Genomic DNA, 22580 nt, shown 5'->3' with positions numbered 1-22580 from the left:
CGCTACCTTCAGCGTGAGGCACGCTCATCATGGGGATTGCACTGCTGCATTCGTGAGTACTCTGCCTGTTATGCTTTTATTCATATCTTCATATAGCTCATGTTTGTCTCACTGATTTAGTTGATTGGCCCGTCATGGCATATGTTAGGTCAGTCAGCTTTTCACAGAGACCCCTACATGAATTTATGTTATCACACAGGCACCATGTATTGAGTCTCACGCAGCGTTTATTGCTGGATTACCCCCAACATCAGTGAACCTTATTATCATCACAAATATCAACCTGCTCTACTGAGTCCTGATCATTGGGACTGGTGCCCTAAAAACTATATCTATAGAGGATGTTTTGCTCTCTTGCTGATTTCCTCCACTACTAATTCCTCCTGTCCTATTTCAACTCAGCATTATGTCTAGTCAAGCAAAGTTATTTCTGAACCCTTATTAACACTCACGGTTCTAACTGACAACACCTTTTTTCTGTGTTTAACTTTCTCTTTAAATCTTCTGCTATCTCTCACCCTCCATTATTCCTCAAATTTTTGATGACTACTGTATTTCAAAGACAAGATGTATTATAAGATAAGAGATCTCATCTGCACCTTCTTCTACACCTACTCCCATTCATCTCCCTTTATCTACTTTAAATGCCTTCTTCCCTATAACAGACAAGGAAGTATCTCACTTACTCTTTTACTCTCCATCTACTACCTGCCACTTGGATCCCATCCTTTCCAATTCCCTCCGACATCTTGATCCATGCACTCCCTCACATTGTCAACTCTTCCCTCTACTCTGTAATCTTTACCCTCCCCCCTTAAAACATGCTGCTGTGAGAACGTTCTCAACAACAACACCATGCAGCATTAAACTGTAAGATATCACGTTCTTATCAGTAATCCCACCCTACAACATGGACAATGAGATGTCAAGACTGGGTAAACGTGCTGGCGTTTCTATTGACCCTACAATACCCTCCCCTTATTACTTACCATTGCCTATCAAAAATATAAGTTGCAGAATTTACAGAAAAAAAGAGGGTGGGGACAGACATGAGCAGAATGTGGTGTAAATATTGCTTATTATGTGTTGTAATAACTATAAATAGTGTACCATTAGAGCAAATACTTGATCTAAATCAGGGAAGCGTGTTCAAGAGCAACCTGTCCATTTCACACAAAGGACAGGGTTGTACTACACCTGAAATATATACTGAGACTATTAAAGTGAAGTTACTTCAAGGAAAAATCTTATTTTTACTTGAAGACTCACGGTTCTTTCAACCCCTTGAACGCACTAACTCTGCCCTGCCTTTTGCCTTGCTTATCTCCCTGCATACTTTATTTCCTCAGCTCCTATGCATTCCTAGACATTCTCCAGTCTAGATTTTGTACTACTCACTCAACTGAAACAGCACTCGCTAAAGTAGCAAATTACCACGACATTGCTAAATCCGAAGGAAATTTCTCCCTTCATAATCTCATTCTACTCAACCTGTCTGCAGCCTTTTATCCTGTTGACCACCCACTTCCCATTCTACACTACCCAGGTGTTTGGGACAAAGCCCTCTCCTAGTTTTCTCCCTACCTCTCTATTGTTACTTTAGTGTATCTATTACTAACTCATCTTCTTGTTCTGTTGATCTACAGTACCTGTTGGTGTACCTAGAGGTACTCTTCTCACATGCTGCACTTTACCACTTGAACTTCCTCTCTCTCAATGTCTGCCACGCACCTTCCACATGTAACTTCGAAACCTATCTGAAAACGTATCTGTTCAACAAAGCGTTTGAATAGACATGGGTGACTCCTATTCACTAAACTACTGTACAGTATGTTCTTACACACTCTATACCCAATGCCCTTACATTTTCTACTACTGTTTGTATTGATCTCTGCACATGACCGATTAGATTGTAAGCTCTTTGGTGGCAGGGTCTCCTTTCTCCCAATATTATTAGTGTTACAGTAGCTGTATTGTATTGTAATGTTTGTATCGTTTATAAAAATTGTAATGCAATGCATGCCTAGTTGGCACTATAAAAATATACATACTTACAGTACATGCATGTTTCACGGACACGGGGCACTTAGCCACGTTGCTGTGGTTACCTAAAATGTGTTTCCTGGGATTAAATGTGTAGAGACTTTAATTACACTTTAAACAAGTTTTTTCATTGTGGTGCTAAATCTGCTTATCCAGAAGAGATTGCATATGCTTTAGCCATTTCAGGACAAGTCATGGGGGATTCATCACAAGGTCAATTTTATTCAGCAAGATGTACCATAAGATACATTTTGGCGCAAGAAGATACCGTATGCCCATATGGCCCTGCTTCATTACTATGGGCTTCAATGTCTCTGTCCAACTAATTCAATTAATGAAGAAGAATCTGGAGAAATACAATCTAATCTCAGCCAACCAGAAAGCGACAATATATTTTGTCATTTACATAACCACATTATTTTGTTCCAAATGTAATTCAATTTACTTAAATACTGCACGACTGCAAAATGTGCACCTTCTTTACAAGTTTAGAATTTATTAAGTAGGAACCGTAATCCTTGGAACAACATCAGTAATTACCATGAAAAATAGTCACGATATGGTAAAAGACTCTTGAAAAAGAATAGTTACATGACAAGTAATAGATGCCCTAAGGCAGTGGTCTCCAAACTTTCCAGTACGAGGAACATCATATATTCTACACAAAGAAAAAAAATCTTTTTAGAATTTTTATATATGTATATATTTTATAAATGAATGAATGAGTTTTATTTGGATCTTTTGGGGGGGGTAATCAGCATGATATGATTCGGAACAAAAGAGAAATGTGACAATTACAAAGAAAGGATGTCGTGCTTACTCTGGGAAATTATATATAATGAGCAAAAAAATATATATATACAGCTCAACCCCGTTATAGCGCAATTCGCTATAACGCGGATCGCTTGTAACGCGGTTTGAGCGTGGACCCCGAATGAAAAAAAAAAAAATTAAAGTTTTTTTTTTGCACACACACTGCACACACATTGCACACTGCATACATTCACAGCACACTCCACACATTGCATACATTAACAGCACACTGCACACACTCACAGCACACTGCACACACTCACAGCACACTGCACAGCACACTGCATACACTCACAGCACACACTCACAGCACACTGCATACACTCACAGCACACTGCATACACACAGCACACTGCATACACACAGCACACACTCACAGCACACTACACACACACTCACAGCACACTGCACAAACACACTGACACACTGACACACACACAGCACACACTCACAGCACACACTCCTGCATACATTCACAGCACACTGCATACACTCACAGCACACTACACACACTCACAGCACACTGCACACACACACATCACACTGCACACACACACAGCACACTGCACACACACACACACAGTCTCACACAGTCAAATACACACACACACAGAGACACACTGTCTCTTTAAGGGAGCTTGCTCTCGCAAGACGGAAGCAGAAAGCAGAGACAGGGAGAAGATCTGCCAGATGCTGGGTAAGTGCTGCGTGCTGTTGCCGCTGCCCCACCGGGTCTGGGAATGCTGGGAGAGTTCTCAGCATTCCCCCTCCGGCGGACGAAGTACCACCACAAAAAAAAAAATAAACTTAAAAAAAAAAAAAAATTCGCGACCCAGTTTATAACGCGGTGGTCGTGGGTGGCCCCCGAGGACCGTGCTGGGTTAAGCTGTATATATATTTCAAGTTGCTGTGGGCCAGATAAAATCTTGTGGGGGGCCTGATTTGGCCCACAGGCCGTAGTTTGGAGACCCCTGCCCTAAAGTGATAAAGATAAATAATCTGCTATATTACTATATCCATGTACTTGTTTGAAACAATGCCAGTAGAATACATATTTTGCTTATGGTTTACATGTACCAGTGTCACGCAGTATAACATTTCAATGTTGCACAGACTACATGGTTACTAATCACTTTGCCATAGAAAAGGACATTTAAGAAGAATATGTCATTTCACAGCACATTAAATTAGTTTTGTAAAGTGCATATGGAAAGTAGAGGATTATTAACATAGAAAGAAAAAATGTACACATACTTCAAGTGGAAAAAGAACTAAAAGCACAGCGTGTAGTGTGTACAATTACCTTTTCTCCTAGCGACCCCTTCTCTCCTCTTTCTCCTCGCAATCCCTACGATGCAAATGAAAGAAAGCTGTAATATATTATATGTAGACGCTATGCATTGATTATGATATACATTGATTAACCAGGCCGCTGTACATTGGTTAGTACAGACACAATCTATGATTCTCGTGCCTGAGGCACAGGGAGATAACGTGACTTGCCCAAGGTCACAAAGAGCTGACAGCAGGAGTTTCACCAGGCTTCCCTTGCGTCAAACTCAGTTTCATTGTTTTTCAGAGTCAGTGTCTTTACTCACTGAGCCACTCAAGTGCTTTCCTCAAGTGTCCCTAGTATCAACCAAAATTAATATAAAGACAGTACTGTACATCTATCGATAACTGGTCATTTATTATTTAATGAATTAGATTATAATAATACATTATTTGTGAAGTAATTTTTTTAAGGCGTTTCAGAAAAAAAAAAAACAATGTTTCGGCCTCCACTGGGAACTTCCTCAGGTTTCGTAAGTGCCGTCTTTGGGACAATGAATGCCTGTAGCTTAAAGATACCACCAGAAATTGTGCAGACCAAAACAGTCAGATGTAGACACAATGAATGAATGTTTTCATACTGTATGATACAGTATTCTTAATAAAATGTGTTTACATTATATCATGTGAAATACTTTACGGGATAAAAATACTTTCAAAACTCTCACCAGAACGAGGCTACAAAAGTATTTTGATGAACCATGACTTACAGGGGATCCAACTTGGCCTGGGGGTCCTTTTGGTCCAATGGGCCCCTCTAATCCCTGTGTACAGAAGAAAAGGAATTGAACATAGTTGCACTTTACGACGCTGACATTTGCTGACACACGGGGTAGAGAGACATGTAATATTCTGTAACTTCATTTCTAGATAGGATGAAAGACAAACTTGTGAGGAAGCATTAGGAGACACTATTTGTACCCAACATAAAGTAGAGAAGACTTGCAACAGTTGCATTGGTGCTGATCAATACAATACTTGATGCTATTTCCAGGTTCTGTAGTGACACATTTGATTTGCCCAGCACAAAACCTGCTCTCAATCCTGTAAAACAGTGTTTACCAACCTGAAGGGCTGTCCCATGCACTGAGCCCAGGAGACCAAAACAGGGGCAGGGAGGGGGGAGGTTGGGGGGGGGGGGGCTCAACGTAATAGAAGGTGTATATATATTGGGGGGTACAGAAAAGGGCAAACAAATAGGAGTCAGTGAATGATTAAAAGGTAGAAGCCTAGCTATTCTCCTTGAGAGTGCCTTGGCAGCCTCACTTTATATATATTGCAATGTATGTTTTATTCTTCTTTTTGCATGCTGCATATGTACTGTATAGTGTATTTCTACCATGACTTTTACCCGTATATGCCGGTTTGTCTAAAAGGGCCGTAAGTCATTCCTGTAGATGTTGGGTAGGTCGTGTAGCGGTGGGGTGCATAGGTAGGGGTTTAAACCCCTTTGGTGCTTGATTGCATTCCTTTGCAATGCTTGGGTAGCCTCCGGCATATATGTTTTCCATAGTATTATGCAATAAATCCTATTACATTATCATATGGTAGAACAGTTATATTCCTCGCACACAACTGCATCGTTAGCTTACGTTAATGGATCCTTAATTATTGCACAGTTAAAGCAAATTTGTATTGCCATCCATATAAAAATAAATAATTATTAGTGAATACGGTGATACAACTGACATAACAAACTTTTTTTTTTTTTTTTTTTTTTACTGGGTGCAATATTAACTCTAGTTTAATGAATCTAGGCCATGGGAGAGAGAGTGACAAAGATACATAAATCAGGTTTGCTGCTGTGATGGAGTCCCGTCCATCAGAGGTTAAAACTTCTGAAAGCAAGTCACTTTATCTCCCTGTGCTTCAGGCACCAAGATTTGATTGTAAGCTCCACAGGACATTGGGCCAATTGTATATACTGTACAATGCTGCATAATAATACTATGTGATGTTATTATTATATACTTATATACTTATTATTATATACTATATTATATAAAAGGTTAATAAATGCTTTAATCAGACTTAGAACTAGGCAAGTAATTTTGACAGATTTATTATAAATCATTCTTCTTGGTAATGCACAGGTTATTACGAATTTATATTGGTGTTAGGGACCCTTGAGATGTGATCTGCTGTGTAGTGGCTCAGGGGCTTACAACACTTTGGCCAACATTTTATTTAATAGATATCTATACATATATATTTAGGCACTGTACCGTGTATAGGTTTCACTGGATGTGCACTGAGCTCTGTCTGTGTTTAATGTTCTGACACTGCTATTTAGTATAACACATGACGAAGGGTCTTCGCCCCGGAAACATTATGTAACTACTGTATGCTGTACTGAAGCTTCACAGCTCTGGTGGCATCATTGACCCTGTATGTGGTTGCTTTTTACAATTACACTTGTTCCTCAAAATGTGTATGTTCATAAGACATAGCTCATAGCTCGGAGCCCGGAGCAGCAAGTGCTGCAAAGAAAACAGTCTGAGTGTGCCAGTACACTATCCAATTTGTATTTATTTATTATAGTACCAGAAATAAAAAGATAAGCTTGTTCTAGGACAATCCCTTGCCATGCTTATCCACACATCCTTTTCTATCATGGCATTATTCTTCATGAAATAATGACACATGATTTTCTTTATTCCATACTTTGGAATGTGCTCATGAAATCATGGCAAGAAAGCAAAACAAAGCAGTGCAGTTGCTTTGTATTTCTGAGAAACTACAACATTTCCAGTAAGCAAGAGACTGGAAAATCCTCTCATTCACTTGCAGATACGTATGTTTTATGGTTGGTAGGTTTCTGACATAAATCTGGCTTCAGATCTGCATAGGCTTCTTGAGCTCAACTGCAGAAGAATGAAGTTTGCATAGAATGGCTGAAACATTCCTAGATACATGAATTGCTTTGTGAAATACATGACACTAGTATTTGCTGCTGTTCTATATTTTGCCATGATAAGAAGGGGTTGTCTGAAACAGTTGTGGAATGAAATTGAATGGATCTTCCTAGTACGCCTATACGCATCTGATGCACGTTAATATATTGTGCATTTCTCTTTCACTGTAGTCTTCATTCTCCTATTTGCTCTTCCTAAAATTACGTGAAAATAGTTTAGCTAGCTACAATATACTGGCCAATAATGGGTTAAGTTTGATCATTGCCTCTCCCTGTAGCTACTGCTAGCTTTTATACCCTAGCATCTAAAACATGCCCCCTTTGCTAAGTCCCTCTTTAGTTACAGTACCAGAGTTCTGGCAGTGCTTAAGATCCTGGGAGGTGAAATTACACCTCCCAGCCAGAGCAGAACCCCCCTGAGTTAGAAAGGGCAAGCTGGCCAGAAGAATAGCCGTACATCAGGTGGACAGGAGAGCAGGGGACTAGTGAGCAACTGATGATCCTCAAGGATATAGGTCCCCATTATCTCAACCAATACTCACCCTAGTCCAAGCTCTGTTGCAAGACTCCTACTGATAGCTCCCAACGCCTCAAGCTACCACCCCCTTTGGGTGGGAGCGTGGGAACCATCCTACTGGGTGAAGTTTATCTTCTGTGTGACTACTGTAATTTGATGTGAAGTTATGGTTTGTTTCTATTACTGTTGGCATCTCTGTAGTAAAGATAAAAGTTTCTGGTGCCCATTTAAATGCATCTTCACATCACCCTGCTCAAAAACCCAGTAGCATGTGTTTGTTTTTAGGAACATGATTTGGCTGTTCGGTAGGGGGTTTTAGTTAACATTTAAAATGAACAGTACAAGAAACCAAAGCAAAACACAACAGAAGAAAGTCTTACCTGGAGACCTGGTGGGCCTGCAAGACCAATTTCACCTCTTTCACCTCTGTCTCCCTGAAAGAAAATGTGGATTACAAAATGTATGTGTACATTTTCACATACATTATTATATACTGAAATATACAGTAGTCACAATGTACAGTACCTATAGAGGGAATATATATATATATATATATATATATATATGTAACGGGTATTCCCCCACCCAATCGCAAATAGGGTCTCCTAGGGGAAATGCTACTCTGGTTACAAGGCATAATAGTGGCGCACCTGCTGGCTTACAGGACTCCTGAGTCTCCCGCTTGATGGTATTATGGGGAAGGTCAGGACAGGCTTCTGGTGACATATCCAGTACGTACTCACGGTGACAGTGCCTCCATTTATTGCAGGTCCCAGGATATGGGGTAGAATCCCTGGAATAGAACGTCCCACTCAGGGATGAGAGATTCCAGTCTCACAACCGCTTCTTTATAATCAGGAACACTTTATTTCCTCTGCAGCACACTGTACAGCATACACAGTCACAGCAGTACTTCTCAGGAGTTCTCACTCAGGATGACCCTGGCCTTTCACTCCCAGTCAGGGCCCTGGAAGCAGGCCTAGCTCTTCCAATACCCCCTATCAGAGAAGTGGGAACAGTCTACCAGCCTCTCCCAGGGGGAGGACCTCAAGCCTGCCAGGTCCCTGACAGCTCGGTTAGATAAGATTCAGCTCCTCTCAGGGTAGGAGCAACTGACTCAATACAGGAAATGCAGATCATTAAGACAGATACAACAAGAGCCCGCCCCTGTCCCTTATTGGACACAGGCCTGACTGCACTGCTTTCTCTGCCTCACTGATCTGCATGAGTGGGAAGAACCCATTTTAACTCCTGGCAAACCTGCCCTTACCAGGGATTATTGCACAGAAAGAGGACAGAATAATAGCCCAAACCTACCAGGGCTATATATATATATATACTTTTATATATATATATGTAACATGTGTAACATGGTAAGTCCATTCTACCTGTCTTTCAACCTGTTACGTAAGCCCCTAGTAAGTTCAGGGCAGTAACAGGTTAATCAGTGGGATTTTGTCCCCCTGCAGACTCCTCTGTGATGGACAGAGGTGTGGGGGTCACTCATAGCTTGGGTAGGCCTATCAGTAAATTTGTAAATACAAAGTCTTCAGATTGTAACTACGGCACTCACTAAAACGGCACTCTAAGACTATGAGCCCGCCCCCTCTGAACCCTAATCAGGGTAGTATCCCAAATTTACTTAGTTTTGCTCTGGAGAGAGAGGAGAGAGCATGGGCTGTCAGTCTCTCCCATTGCGAGGATGAGCTGGCCCACCCCAGGCGCAGGCCTGGGGAATATCAAGACTCATTACCCCTACTACCGGGGTAAGCACCCTCTAGAAGTCTGGGACTTCAGAGACCTTACAGCACTGTAGGATGAATTGCAGTGTCTGTCTATCATAATGCACAATAAAGACCCTTGTTCACTTTTCACCTGCCTAAGTGTCAGTTCTGGGCAGAGTGGAATAAGTATGCAGTGGTGGGAGCTGATCTCCGGAATACCCTGGGGCCCACTACAGCTGGAGGCGCTGAGTACCGAGAAGAACTACCATAATTGAATCCAAAAGTCTGTCCTGGTCTCATTAGCTCAAGATCTCCTGCTCCCTACAGGTAGTGTACCACACTAATACGTAGAATCCCCCAGAGAAGGGGGGAAACAGGAATATATATATATATATATATATATATATATATATATATATACAGGCATACCCCGCTTTAAGTACACTCACTTTAAGTACACTCGCGAGTAAGTACATATCGCCCAATAGGCAAACGGCAGCTCACGAATGCGCCTGTCATCACGTTCTGAACAGCAATACCGGCTCCCTACCTGTACCGAAGATGTGTGCAAGCGGGGAGACTATAGAGCCTGTTACACATGTGTTATTTACATCAGTTATGCACGTATATAACGATTGCAGTACAGTACATGCATCGATAAGTGGGAAAAGGGAGTGCTTCACTTTAAGTACATTTTCGCTTTACATACATGCTCCGGTCCCATTGCGTACGTTAATGCGGGGTATGCCTGTATATATATATATATATATATATCTATAAAAAGAAAAAAGTTAAATCCCATATAGCAATTGAAAAAATATCTGGAATATTTATTATAAAACAACAAAAGCTTGGCTGCTGGACATAAACACTAAAAAAATAAAACAGACAATCAAGATAAAAAAATGATAAACACAAAATGGAGGGGTATACCAAGACAAAAGTAAAATCGTATAATATCATTTTACTTTTGTCTTGGTATGCCCCTCTATTTTGTGTTTATCATTTTTTACCTTGATTGTCTGTGTGTTTTTTAGTGTTTATGTCCAGCAGCCAAGCTTTTGTTGTTTTATAATAAATATTCCAGATATTTTTTCAATTGCTATAGGAGATTGTACTTTTTTTCTTTTTCAATCCATACTGGATAGGCATATCCTAATTAGAGCTGCATCCTATAGGCACAGTATCCTCCTTCGCTACTTGTTTTGCACTATATTATTTAAATTCACATTTGTATATTTTTTATCATTTGTTCACAAATTGTGTTAATCCTAGCGCTGATTTATTTATTTTTATATTTATTTTTTTACTATATATATATAGTAAATAGATGAGAACAAAGGCACTCCGTCGGGTAAACAGTGCTGGGTGCAAATCCTATAAGAGCAAAATAGGCAATACGATACCGGGTGGACGAATATCAAAGGTAGCACTCCAGAAAGTAGTCAAAAAAAGAATTGTATTAATGAGACATCATATCCAACGTTTCGGTCCTACATGCGGCACCTTTCTCAAGGTGATGTGAATACAGAGTGCAATGGAACACATATAAATACCCTCCAAAGCCAAAACAAACAGTTGCAACACATAATTAAATTCAAATGATACCTTACATGCTAATTGTGGGACACTCCGGTTGCTATGAACCGCCAAGCATTGTCTGAAACGCAGCGATCCGCCCGTCTCGTGAAATGCACCTACTGCGCATGCGCAGGTCAGGGATTAAAGGCAAAAAGTCAAATAATCTCCGTCGCGTGTCCCAGAGCAGAGGGGGCGCCTGCAGTCAATGGCACGCATGCTGGACTGACACGAGGCCGCCTGCGCATGCGCGAACCGCGATAATTAAATAAATAATGAGCGCAACTCCAGGCTAGCAAGTGCTTCATGAACTGAGTGTGACTGCGCATGTGTAGCAATACTGGTGCATGCTGTATGGTGTATAATTCTTTTTTTGACTACTTTCTGGAGTGCTGCCTTTGATATTCGTCCACACGGTATCGTATTGCCTATTTTATTTTTTCCCATTAGCAAACTAGATTATTGTGCAGGTAGCTATAACCTTGTAATAATACTTTGTACACACATGTATGTCATTACGGAACTGAAGCAGAGATGTGTCAAATGAGTAGATAGTCTAAATAAATACTCAACAACATTTATGGAGTAGCCTAAAGCCGTCCTAGGATGGAGATCTTTCACTTAAGCTCTCACATGTCATTTAAAGGTGTGGGTGAACTGTCCCTCCTGAAGTCAGGCAATATTTAGGCAATTACTGCCTAATTAGGGGGAAATGATGACAATAATTTAGTCCTTAAATTAACAATGTCAAAGAGATTTATTTTTTGGGATAGTTATTCTGGTTTGGTAAGTGAGTTATTTAGAATGTAGATATTGCTGACACATGATTAATTACTCCCTTAGTTGTATTCTCCCAATTCTGGTGTAATATTATTCAACACTGGTATGAATACTGCAGAGAATGTTCAACTGAAGGCCCATGGGCATTTTGTCAACATTCTGCACTTCCAGTTACTGAAACATTTACAAGTTAGTCACACTGTATGGGCCATATGATTAATAGTCCAAATGATATGTTGCACCTCCCTCCGGCACTGTCAGTATAGAAGTAACGAGGCTTAAACAAAAAGATGCCCTTCGTTTAAAGATGTGGGATGTTGTCCTTTATAACATCTTTATTTGGCTCGGTGTTCAGGAGGTCGGTGTCTATGATTTACATGAAAATCCATATCCTCTAATGTAACACTAGAATAAATCATGACTTGATAAATGATACTATTAAGTCATCTAGTAGAATATCGGGGGGTTCATTCTAGAAAATCCTGATGGCTTGTGCATGGAGGATACCATTACTTTATAACAGCAATGTTTGTTTTTTTTATTTATTAATCCCCTCAGTCTGTAATAAATGGGCGAAACTTTGCATTTCTGAAAGCATGTTCCATATCTTCAATCACTTCAGAAGTTTATATACAACACAGATTGTCCAGTTCCCCTATACGTGTGCTCCTAAACCCCATATTCCTAATCTTAGTATCATAATAATACTACAGCACAACTAAAACTAGTGTATGACTTCTCATCTTTAGGAGCCTTTATACTAAGTGTCAAAATGGACGATCGCGCTGAGATTGACAGAAGAATCCCCATTCAAGTCAGTAGGAGTTGCTTCAGGGGCTATTGAATAGGTCCCATAGAGTGGGATTTTACTGGTGCTGTTATCTGATGGAAATAATTGCTGTGTGAGATGGTGGTTTGTAGCTCAGCATGTTGTATGAAACCATTAGAAATTCACATAAGACAATCAATCTTACTCTCTCTCCCTTAGCTCCTTCTCTTCCAAACAAGCCAGGTGGACCAAGGGACCCCTAAGAGAAAAAGAACAACATGGGAATAAAGGATTGTATAAATGTCAGAAAAAAATACTGCTTTTTTCCCATGTTTTTAATCTTTTAATAAATAGAGCAAGACTTTATTTTATTTAAAGTGGCTCACCACACATGTCAAGCTTCACCCAGCTTTACAGTAAGTGGAGTACTGAAGTATCAATTTATTCTGTACACACACGGTGGGTATTAAAGGCTCCCAGTCCCTACTACAAGTACTTGCCAGTAAAAAAAACAACTTACTTTGTTGTAATAATTAGTGTGGAAAAAGAGATAATCTAACATATTTTATCATCATATGATACATACATGTTGTCCTATGCAAATGTGTTGGAATGCATGTAAACACTGCACTGTACAGCACATACATGTAGTTCTGTTCTAAAATATTTAGCTAAATGTGTGCAGAGCAATAATCAAGAATAGTAGTGTCAACCCCAAGCACATGTGGTGCACCTCTGGATATTTAAGATCCCTGAGTATCAGTAATAGATCTTTAAGCCCCTAAGTCTCTCTGAATGGAGTAACAGGCTATGCAGTATATGGTATATAAGTGCATCTGCATCCATAAAGATATACAGCATAATAAAATAAGTTAAAAATACAACAAAACTGGCAGATTCAAATTGCCCTAACTCTGACTTACCTTTTCTCCCTTTTCACCTCTCCCAGAAATTCCTTGTTTTGCCTCTCCCTAAAGAAAACAAAAAATATGAATAATATTGATAAGTATGTTATCTATAACAGATACAGTAGTGTGCACATATGCATTTACTGTATACAGTTAATTGCTAGCTACAGTATAACTTGTAACACACTGGAATTCAATTTTTGAATTCAAGTTTCCCCCCAAAACTTACAGTACATTCAATTGTTGTTGTTTTTTTCCAATGTTTAGATGGATATCCACATTGAAGCACCCTTAGGGGCCTATTCTAGTAGTGTGACAACCCGCTTCTTAACGGCTCTTTAGAAGTAGATTAGCATGCTTTTCTGTTCTGTAAACCCTTCTTGCATGTCCAATCCGTGACTAAAAGATTTTATTTAGAAGCGGTTTCCCTCCTGGCTCTGCCAATCAGATCAGCTGGTTAAAAAAAGCCTCAAACTCGCATTTTGTTTACTATACAGTAACTGCTATTCTCGTGGCTTCGCTGTGCAAACTGCTTCTTAAAACTCGTATTTGTTTCACACCAAAAATTGGGTGGCGAGATTGGTATTGCGAGTTACTGTACATCCAGAGCCTGAAATATGGGTTTGCCTGAGACTGGGGATGGAGGTAGCGCCACCTCAGGTCATTCCGATTCTAAAGCACATACAATCCGGGCGGTTTAGCTGTTAAACCGCAAGGTTTGCCAATGTGTTGTCTTAAGAAGTAGTTTCGACGAAGCGGTTTGCAATAGAGAATAGTTTTTTTTCTCATTTCATTCCGCTGCTTCTGAACATGCTAAACCATGCAGTTCAGCAATGACCGCTTCGGAGCCACTAGAATAGGCCCCTTGGTCTGTTATAAATTCTCTTCTTTTTATCGCTTTGTACGTCATTTACAAAAGCTCTAAAGACAGGTTTTCATTGTGTTTAAAAGACTAAAAACACTTAGGCTGCGCTTATAGTGCCGGCGACGGTGACAGCGACGTCGCGGAAAACAAATGCATTGCCGCCGTCACGTGCGTTTATAGTAAGCGCGGTGCGACGGAGCGACGGATTGGTCGCGATCGCTGGAAGTCATCTCTATTTGATTTTCCAGCGACCGTCACGTCGCCATTGCCGGCACTATAAGCGTAGCATTATGGTGCAGATGTTGAGACAAATATATGGGGGTTTTTTTTAAGTATATTCCTGCTTAGTAATTCTACTTCTGATTTTTGAAGTATTCTTATGTTTTATAGGTAACAGGAAAAAGGGAGCCAATAGTAGAACAGAATTATGCGCAATTACAGCACTAAACACCAGCATTAATTCCCTCAGCATGTACAGATATAGCAGCCGTTAATGCTCCTGCTGGCGCTTTGCAGCGAGACACACAACACCAGACAGTGGGAGCAGACACCACTGTAAAGAGATTAGTCGCTCGCAAAAAAGGTGTCGGGCCAACACGCTATTGCACCCACTGGTGGGCGCCAGCAGGTACAACTGTGCCTGCTACATCTGTATTGGAATTACCGTAGGTAACCGCCTTTGTATTTATTCCGGACCAAGCCCACTGTAGCATGTGAGTAGGTACATGTAGCATAAACTCATCCCCTTTAAAAGCACACATACTCCTTCTATTTTCTTCAATTTTATTGGGTGGGGTTAACAGAAATATAAAAGCACTTGCATGCAGTTTTGTAGTGGGAAGTGGCTCTTGTGAGGGGAGGGTAAAAAGGAATCCCTTTCTAAGGGAGCAGTGGAAGATGCATCTACTCACTGTGTCTGCTGATGATAAGAGAAAGCATACTTTCCTTTCCAGACAGGAACAAGCCAATGGGGCATACTAATAAACAGAGAAGGGCAGGGGGAGAGGGCTAAACCAACTCAAGCTATGAGCAGTGAGAGGTTGTCAAGGCAACTGGCTGGTGACTTGTGGAAAGGCTACATTGTAGCAAAAATGTTGCAACTACACAGCAGCACTGACTGCTTCAGAACAGGGAAACAAGCAACTTTCACTGGGGAGAGCTGGCAGCCTGAGAGCAGAAGAAATACACAGAAAATATACAATCCTGTTCCAGGACAGTATTTAAACAAACATCCCACTGCTGGAGGGGAAAGTTCAGCACTCAGGTAATATAGCAGCCTGAATGGTTAAGAGATGATTGGATTCTTAAACAGAGGATCCTCATATTCTGAATTTCCCCCCTACAGCAAACCATTTTAGTGCAAAAGTGTTCCTTCTTGTTTTAACGTCTGACCGATTGCAACAATACTGACCTGAAGCAAACCTAGGTTTTAAAAAGTGGCATGGTGAATAGCAAAGGAAGAAAGATTTAAAGCTTCCAATCTAAACATCTGAACTTGCACTGATTCCCAATGCAACATCTCTGGAATGCTGAAGGGTCTTAAAATATTGTCATTGCAATTCACATTAGTATCTTCTAACACTTTTGATAATAGCCCCGATCCATGTAAAAAAAGGCAGGGCCCTTGAATGGTTGCTTCAATATTAAATGGCTACTATGGAAATAATGTCTTGATGGCTAGAAACCAGGGTACAGATAGTCCTCGCTTTCCGTCGGGTCACGTTTCCCTGCGAACGCTAATGCAATTTAAAAAATGCATTATCCGCCGCAATTTTCGCGTATCCGTCAGAAATCGCCACCGGTTAACATTGGTCCTGCTTTCCGACAATCTGCTATCCGACAGGGGTTTGCTGGACCCATTGTGTCGGATTTGCGAGGACTCACTGTATATTGCTTTCTCTAATAGCTCTGCCGTATTAAACTACAAAAAAGATACAGAAGGTAAGGACTGATGCACCAATGTAAGCACAAATAAACGTATGCTTAGATGTACTGCACCATTTCTGCTTGTACGTATTTGCACCAAATGTAAGAAAAAGTTTGAAGGAGATTATTAACCAGAATTTTTGGGGTAGAACTTTTTGATGGTAGTAATTGTTAACAAAATGATGCACATACTTGCACAATTGTATGCATCATTCTGTTAAGAACAGTACATATGTTATATACAGTAACTCCTTTCCTATTGACACTCCCTTAATCACAACTTGAAGCAAGGGAAAAGTGCCTTCATGCACTGAAGCAAAGAGACACCAGAGGAAACGCACAATATTTGTCAAACATCTGCTTCAACATGGTCCTTATAACTCATGCACCTATATACATCTCAGACCTGTATGCATGCAATGTATGTCTGCCAATATTCTTAGTTGGGTGTAAAGTTATGTGCTAATACTAATAATTAGAGATGGGCGAAGGTGTCAAAATGTGAGTTGCAGACTCTTTGCTGTGTTTTCAACAAAATTCAATTTGCAGGCGGTTTGGACAGTGAAAAATGTGGGCAAAGGCGCCTAAAACCACCATCGATCTCCCTTCACGTGAATGTCCTAATATCCACCCACCCGAAGGTATAAACATTTCTTTCACAATGAGCGAGAGATTCCTAATTTACTAGAGTCCCAAGTGCTATATACTGTATATATATATATATATATATATACATGTAGAGGTATCAGTACCGTGTTAGCCGAGCTTCAATAATCAAAAAATAAATAGATGATACCGTTCTGTGGCTAACGAAATGCTTTTATTTGTGCGAGCTTTCGAGATACACTGATCTCTTCTTCCGGCGATGTTACAATGAATGAAGCAAGGATAACTTGAAAACAGTGTCTCTTGGAATGTTATCTGTGCTTCTCCTTCCCCCGGTGTGGATGTGTTTTATGGCTAGAGGTGTCAAAGGGTAACTGAAAGCAAGTGAAGAAAGAGTGTGTATGTGTATCAGTGTGAATAAAAATGAATGGAGAGCCCACTACACAAGGTGTGTGTGGAGTGAGAGGGATATAAATGGTGTGGGTGGGTGTGGAAATGTGAGAGTTTGTAGCACAACTAAAAGTGTGTGTGGATACTATGTGGTCCCTATTGGTGTATATGGATGGAAAAATAAGGAGTATTAGTATGTGTGAGAGACAGCTGTGTGTGCATACATATAGCACAGTATGCACAGACATGGCCTTTAGCGCTCATGGGAAGAGAGTTCGCTAGTGTCAGTAATGACTCATAAAATTTCGATCTCTGTTTAGGCCACTGCTAAGTGTCCCGAACAGTTGCATAAATTTGTATTCATGCAACCGTCTCTCTTTCGGGGTTTTAAGATTACCTTTGAGTATGGCAACCCTCAGATCGTTCATCTTATGGCCAGAGTCAGAGAAATGTTCGCCAACAGGACTGTCTCTTGTTCCGCGTGTGATGCTGTGGCGATGCAGGTTCATTCTCTTGTTTAGCCCCTGTCCTGTCTCACCTATGTAGTAGCAGCCCCCTGGGCATTTCATGCACATGATGAGGTACACGACATTGCTGGAGGAACAGGTGAACCCTCCTCTGATTTTGTATTCCCGATTCTTGTGTGGTATTTGTATTGTGTCCGCTGTGTAGAGCATTGCGCAGGTTTTGCATCTTGGGTCCTGGCATGGTTTTGTCCCGCATTCAGTTGTACTGCTGAATACTTTACTCCTCACCATAATATTCTTGAGATTATGGGGTTGTCTGTATGATAATAAGGGTGCTTCAGGGAAGACCTGTTGCAGTCTTGTATCTTCCTGGAGGATGGGTTGTAGTTTCCTGGCGATCTTGCGTAGGTCTCCTAGGTGTGGGTTATATGTGACCACCAAAGGAACCCTGTCGCTTGTCTCCTTCTGTTTGTATTCAAGGAGATCACTTCTTGGTATTCTGGTGGCTTTGTGAATTTGCTGGTCTACAATTCTGTGGTTATATCCACGGTTTATAAAGTCTGATCTCAAGGCTTTAATCCGCTGGTCTCTGTCTGCTGTGTCGGAGCATATCCGGTTGTATCGTATGGCTTGACTGTAGATGGTTGCATGTTTGGTGTGTGTCGGGTGGAAGCTGTTGTCCCTCAAATAGCTGGCTCTGTCTGTGGGTTTGCGGTATACAGAAGTCTGTAGTTGGTTGTTCTTTATAGTAATGGTGGTGTCTAGAAAATGTACTTCATCCGGGGAATGGGTGAGTTTGAGGTTGATGGTCGGGTGGAACGTATTGAAGTTGTCATAGAACTGTAGGAGGTTCACAAAGAGGGTAAAAATTCACAAAGAGGGTAACCCTGGGCGCCCTATTATCTCTGGATCTGGCACACTTACCGAGAATATTTCTGGCTGGGTGGAGGGCATTCTAAAACCACTTGTCAGGAACACACCCAGCTATATCCAGGATACCACCGACCTGCTAAACAAACTGAATGCCATTGGCCCCCTCCCTACAGGAACACTACTAGCAACTATGGATGTAGAGTCACTTTATACAAACATCCCCCACGAGGATGGGATTTCAGCCTGCAGATACTTTCTGGGATCGCAGGAGCCACTCACAGAGACAGTGACTAAATGCATTGAATTTATTCTGACCCATAACTACTTCACATTTGGAAATGACACATACCTCCAGACAACCGGGACCGCTATGGGTACTCGGATGGCGCCACAGTATGCCAATCTGTTCTGCGCAAAACTGGAAAGTGACTTTCTGTCCACCTGTCACTTGAAACCCCTTACATACCTTCGCTACATCGATGACATCCTCCTGATTTGGACCTCTGGCGAACAGGACCTCCTACAGTTCTATGACAACTTCAATACGTTCCACCCGACCATCAACCTCAAACTCACCCATTCCCCGGATGAAGTACATTTTCTAGACACCACCATTACTATAAAGAACAACCAACTACAGACTTCTGTATACCGCAAACCCACAGACAGAGCCAGCTATTTGAGGGACAACAGCTTCCACCCGACACACACCAAACATGCAACCATCTACAGTCAAGCCATACGATACAACCGGATATGCTCCGACACAGCAGACAGAGACCAGCGGATTAAAGCCTTGAGATCAGACTTTATAAACCGTGGATATAACCACAGAATTGTAGACCAGCAAATTCACAAAGCCACCAGAATACCAAGAAGTGATCTCCTTGAATACAAACAGAAGGAGACAAGCGACAGGGTTCCTTTGGTGGTCACATATAACCCACACCTAGGAGACCTACGCAAGATCGCCAGGAAACTACAACCCATCCTCCAGGAAGATACAAGACTGCAACAGGTCTTCCCTGAAGCACCCTTATTATCATACAGACAACCCCATAATCTCAAGAATATTATGGTGAGGAGTAAAGTATTCAGCAGTACAACTGAATGCGGGACAAAACCATGCCAGGACCCAAGATGCAAAACCTGCGCAATGCTCTACACAGCGGACACAATACAAATACCACACAAGAATCGGGAATACAAAATCAGAGGAGGGTTCACCTGTTCCTCCAGCAATGTCGTGTACCTCATCATGTGCATGAAATGCCCAGGGGGCTGCTACTACATAGGTGAGACAGGACAGGGGCTAAACAAGAGAATGAACCTGCATCGCCACAGCATCACACGCGGAACAAGAGACAGTCCTGTTGGCGAACATTTCTCTGACTCTGGCCATAAGATGAACGATCTGAGGGTTGCCATACTCAAAGGTAATCTTAAAACCCCGAAAGAGAGACGGTTGCATGAATACAAATTTATGCAACTGTTCGGGACACTTAGCAGTGGCCTAAACAGAGATCGAAATTTTATGAGTCATTACTGACACTAGCGAACTCTCTTCCCATGAGCGCTAAAGGCCATGTCTGTACATACTGTGCTATATGTATGCACACACAGCTGTCTCTCACACATACTAATACTCCTTATTTTTCCATCCATATACACCAATAGGGACCACATAGTATCCACACACACTTTTAGTTGTGCTACAAACTCTCACATTTCCACACCCACCCACACCATTTATATCCCTCTCACTCCACACACACCTTGTGTAGTGGGCTCTCCATTCATTTTTATTCACACTGATACACATACACACTCTTTCTTCACTTGCTTTCAGTTACCCTTTGACACCTCTAGCCATAAAACACATCCACACCGGGGGAAGGAGAAGCACAGATAACATTCCAAGAGACACTGTTTTCAAGTTATCCTTGCTTCATTCATTGTAACATCGCCGGAAGAAGAGATCAGTGTATCTCGAAAGCTCGCACAAATAAAAGCATTTCGTTAGCCACAGAACGGTATCATCTATTTATTTTTTGATTATATATATATATATATATATATATATATATATATATATATATATAGTCAGGTATGGAGATTAGCACTCACGGTTTTGTTGCAGGAGGCAGATGCTTGTCCCATAGAGAGTATGTAGACATATGGAGACCAGGGGATCCTGATAGCCAAAAAGAGACAGCACACTGCAGGTATGGTATCAAAAAAGTGTATTCAGTAACACAAGGCCGCCAACGTTTCGGTCCTCCCAACGGGACCTTCCTCAGGGCAGTGCCCTGAGGAAGGTCCCGTTGGGAGGACCGAAACGTTGGCGGCCTTGTGTTACTGAATACACTTTTTTGATACCATACCTGCAGTGTGCTGTCTCTTTTTGGCTATCAGGATCCCCTGGTCTCCATATGTCTATATATATATATATATATATATATATATATCCTCAAACAACCTTCAAACACGTGGAGAGACACGTGCTAATAAAACAAAAAATACACACCTAATTTGACATCACAGTGCTGCAAGACTGCCCAGAAAGTGACGGAAATCTTACCTCCTAAAGATAATGATGAGCAACCTACAGTAATAATTAGCCTGTGAATATGTTATGTGCATACTACACGGAATTGCCCAAACGGAACCAAACTGGGTACAGAAAAACAAATCAGTTTCGGACATGCTATAAGGTGTCAATGAGTACAGCAATGTACTTGTGGCAGTTTAATGAATAGGTCCCATGTGATCTACAATTTGATTGATCGCCTTGTTATTAGAGTATATAATCTAATTATCATATATTATAGGCTAAAGCAGTAAAATTCCGGGCATTAGTGAAAACCCTGCTCTCTGATTGGTTACAATTCCGGGCTCCTCCCCCTCCCGAGCTGACAGAATTTCTGAGCAGATTCCGTTGATTTGGAAAGGGGGGGGCGGGGGGTGTCTGCAGTTTGTGTGTGAGTGTGTGCTGTGCTGTGCTGTTGTGTTGTATATCTGTGTAGAGGTGCTGTGTGTGTGTGTATAGAGCTCCAGTGTGTGTGTGTGTCAGCAGCAGTGTGTGTGTTGAGCTGCTGTGTGTGTGTGTGTGTGTGTGTGTGTGTGTGTGTGTGTGTGTGTGTGTGTGTGTGTGTGTGTGTGTGTGTGTGTGTGTGTGTGTGTGTGTGTGTGTGTGTGTGTGTGTAGACAGAGGGGGCGGAAGTGTGTGGATATAGATATCTGCAGTGTAAGCGAATATAGAGGTGGTTTCATGTATTTACCATTTTATTTTAATAAAAAAATCTATTTAACTATACAAAAGTGTCTATTATTTATGAAATAAGCCTACATTTAGCCTATAATAGTAATAATCCCCGAAGAACAGGGCATTACTGGCCAATAATGCCCTGGCTGGGTTAAAGTCCCTCGGCTTCGCCTCGGACCTTCAACTCTTCCAGCCAGGGCATTATTGGCCAGTAATGCCCTGTTCTTCGGGGATTATTACTTAAATACCATCCCAAAAATTGAACTCTATGGGCACAGCCATAACAACTCTTTTAATTACTTGAAGCTGATTTATATTTTCAGAACATATTTGAATCTGCCAAACTAGCTTTTTTTTTTTAAATAGACAGTATATATGGTAGATGTAGTATGTTTAAAGTTATCTTGCCTATTAAAATTACTCCTTTGTAGGAATGTTTGAAGAACTACAGTAATGGGTAATAACCGACTCATCGTTTGTCTTTTTTCAACCTCATCTACTATGTAACTACTGTATAGGGAGCTTTCAAAAGAACTATTCATCCCAAGGTTAATACAGAGGACTCGGGGGCATCCGTTTAGGTTGGAGGAAATGAGATTTCACCAGCAACAAAGGAAAGGGTTCTGTACAGTAAGGGCAGTTAAAATGTGGAATTCATTACCCATGGAGACTGTGATGGCAAATACAATGGATTTGTTAAAAAACAGGTTGGACATCTTTTTAGATAGGAATGGTATACAGGGATATACCAAATAAGTATACATGGGAAGGATGTTGATCCAGAGAGTAATCCAATTGCAAATTCTTGGA

At 41.1% G+C, this 22580-nt stretch overlaps 1 protein-coding gene across 1 annotated transcript in view; it reads right to left on the bottom strand.

The window, feature by feature from the left end:
* Window positions 1–22580, bottom strand: part of COL22A1 (collagen type XXII alpha 1 chain) — a 515441-nt gene that overhangs the window by 233311 nt on the left and 259550 nt on the right. The window contains exons 13-17 of the mRNA XM_075581796.1: window positions 13394–13441; window positions 12676–12729; window positions 8000–8053; window positions 4899–4952; window positions 4160–4204 (exon numbers count right to left, since the gene is read on the bottom strand). Of these exons, the coding sequence (XP_075437911.1) occupies window positions 4160–4204; window positions 4899–4952; window positions 8000–8053; window positions 12676–12729; window positions 13394–13441 (255 nt within the window). The remainder of the gene's footprint in view (window positions 1–4159; window positions 4205–4898; window positions 4953–7999; window positions 8054–12675; window positions 12730–13393; window positions 13442–22580) is intronic.

Source organism: Ascaphus truei, chromosome 2, assembly GCF_040206685.1.
Source record: "Ascaphus truei isolate aAscTru1 chromosome 2, aAscTru1.hap1, whole genome shotgun sequence".
Classification (NCBI taxonomy): Eukaryota; Metazoa; Chordata; class Amphibia; order Anura; family Ascaphidae; genus Ascaphus; species Ascaphus truei.
The sequence above is the reverse complement of the archived record's forward strand: the minus strand, read 5'-3'. Positions and strand labels throughout refer to the sequence as shown.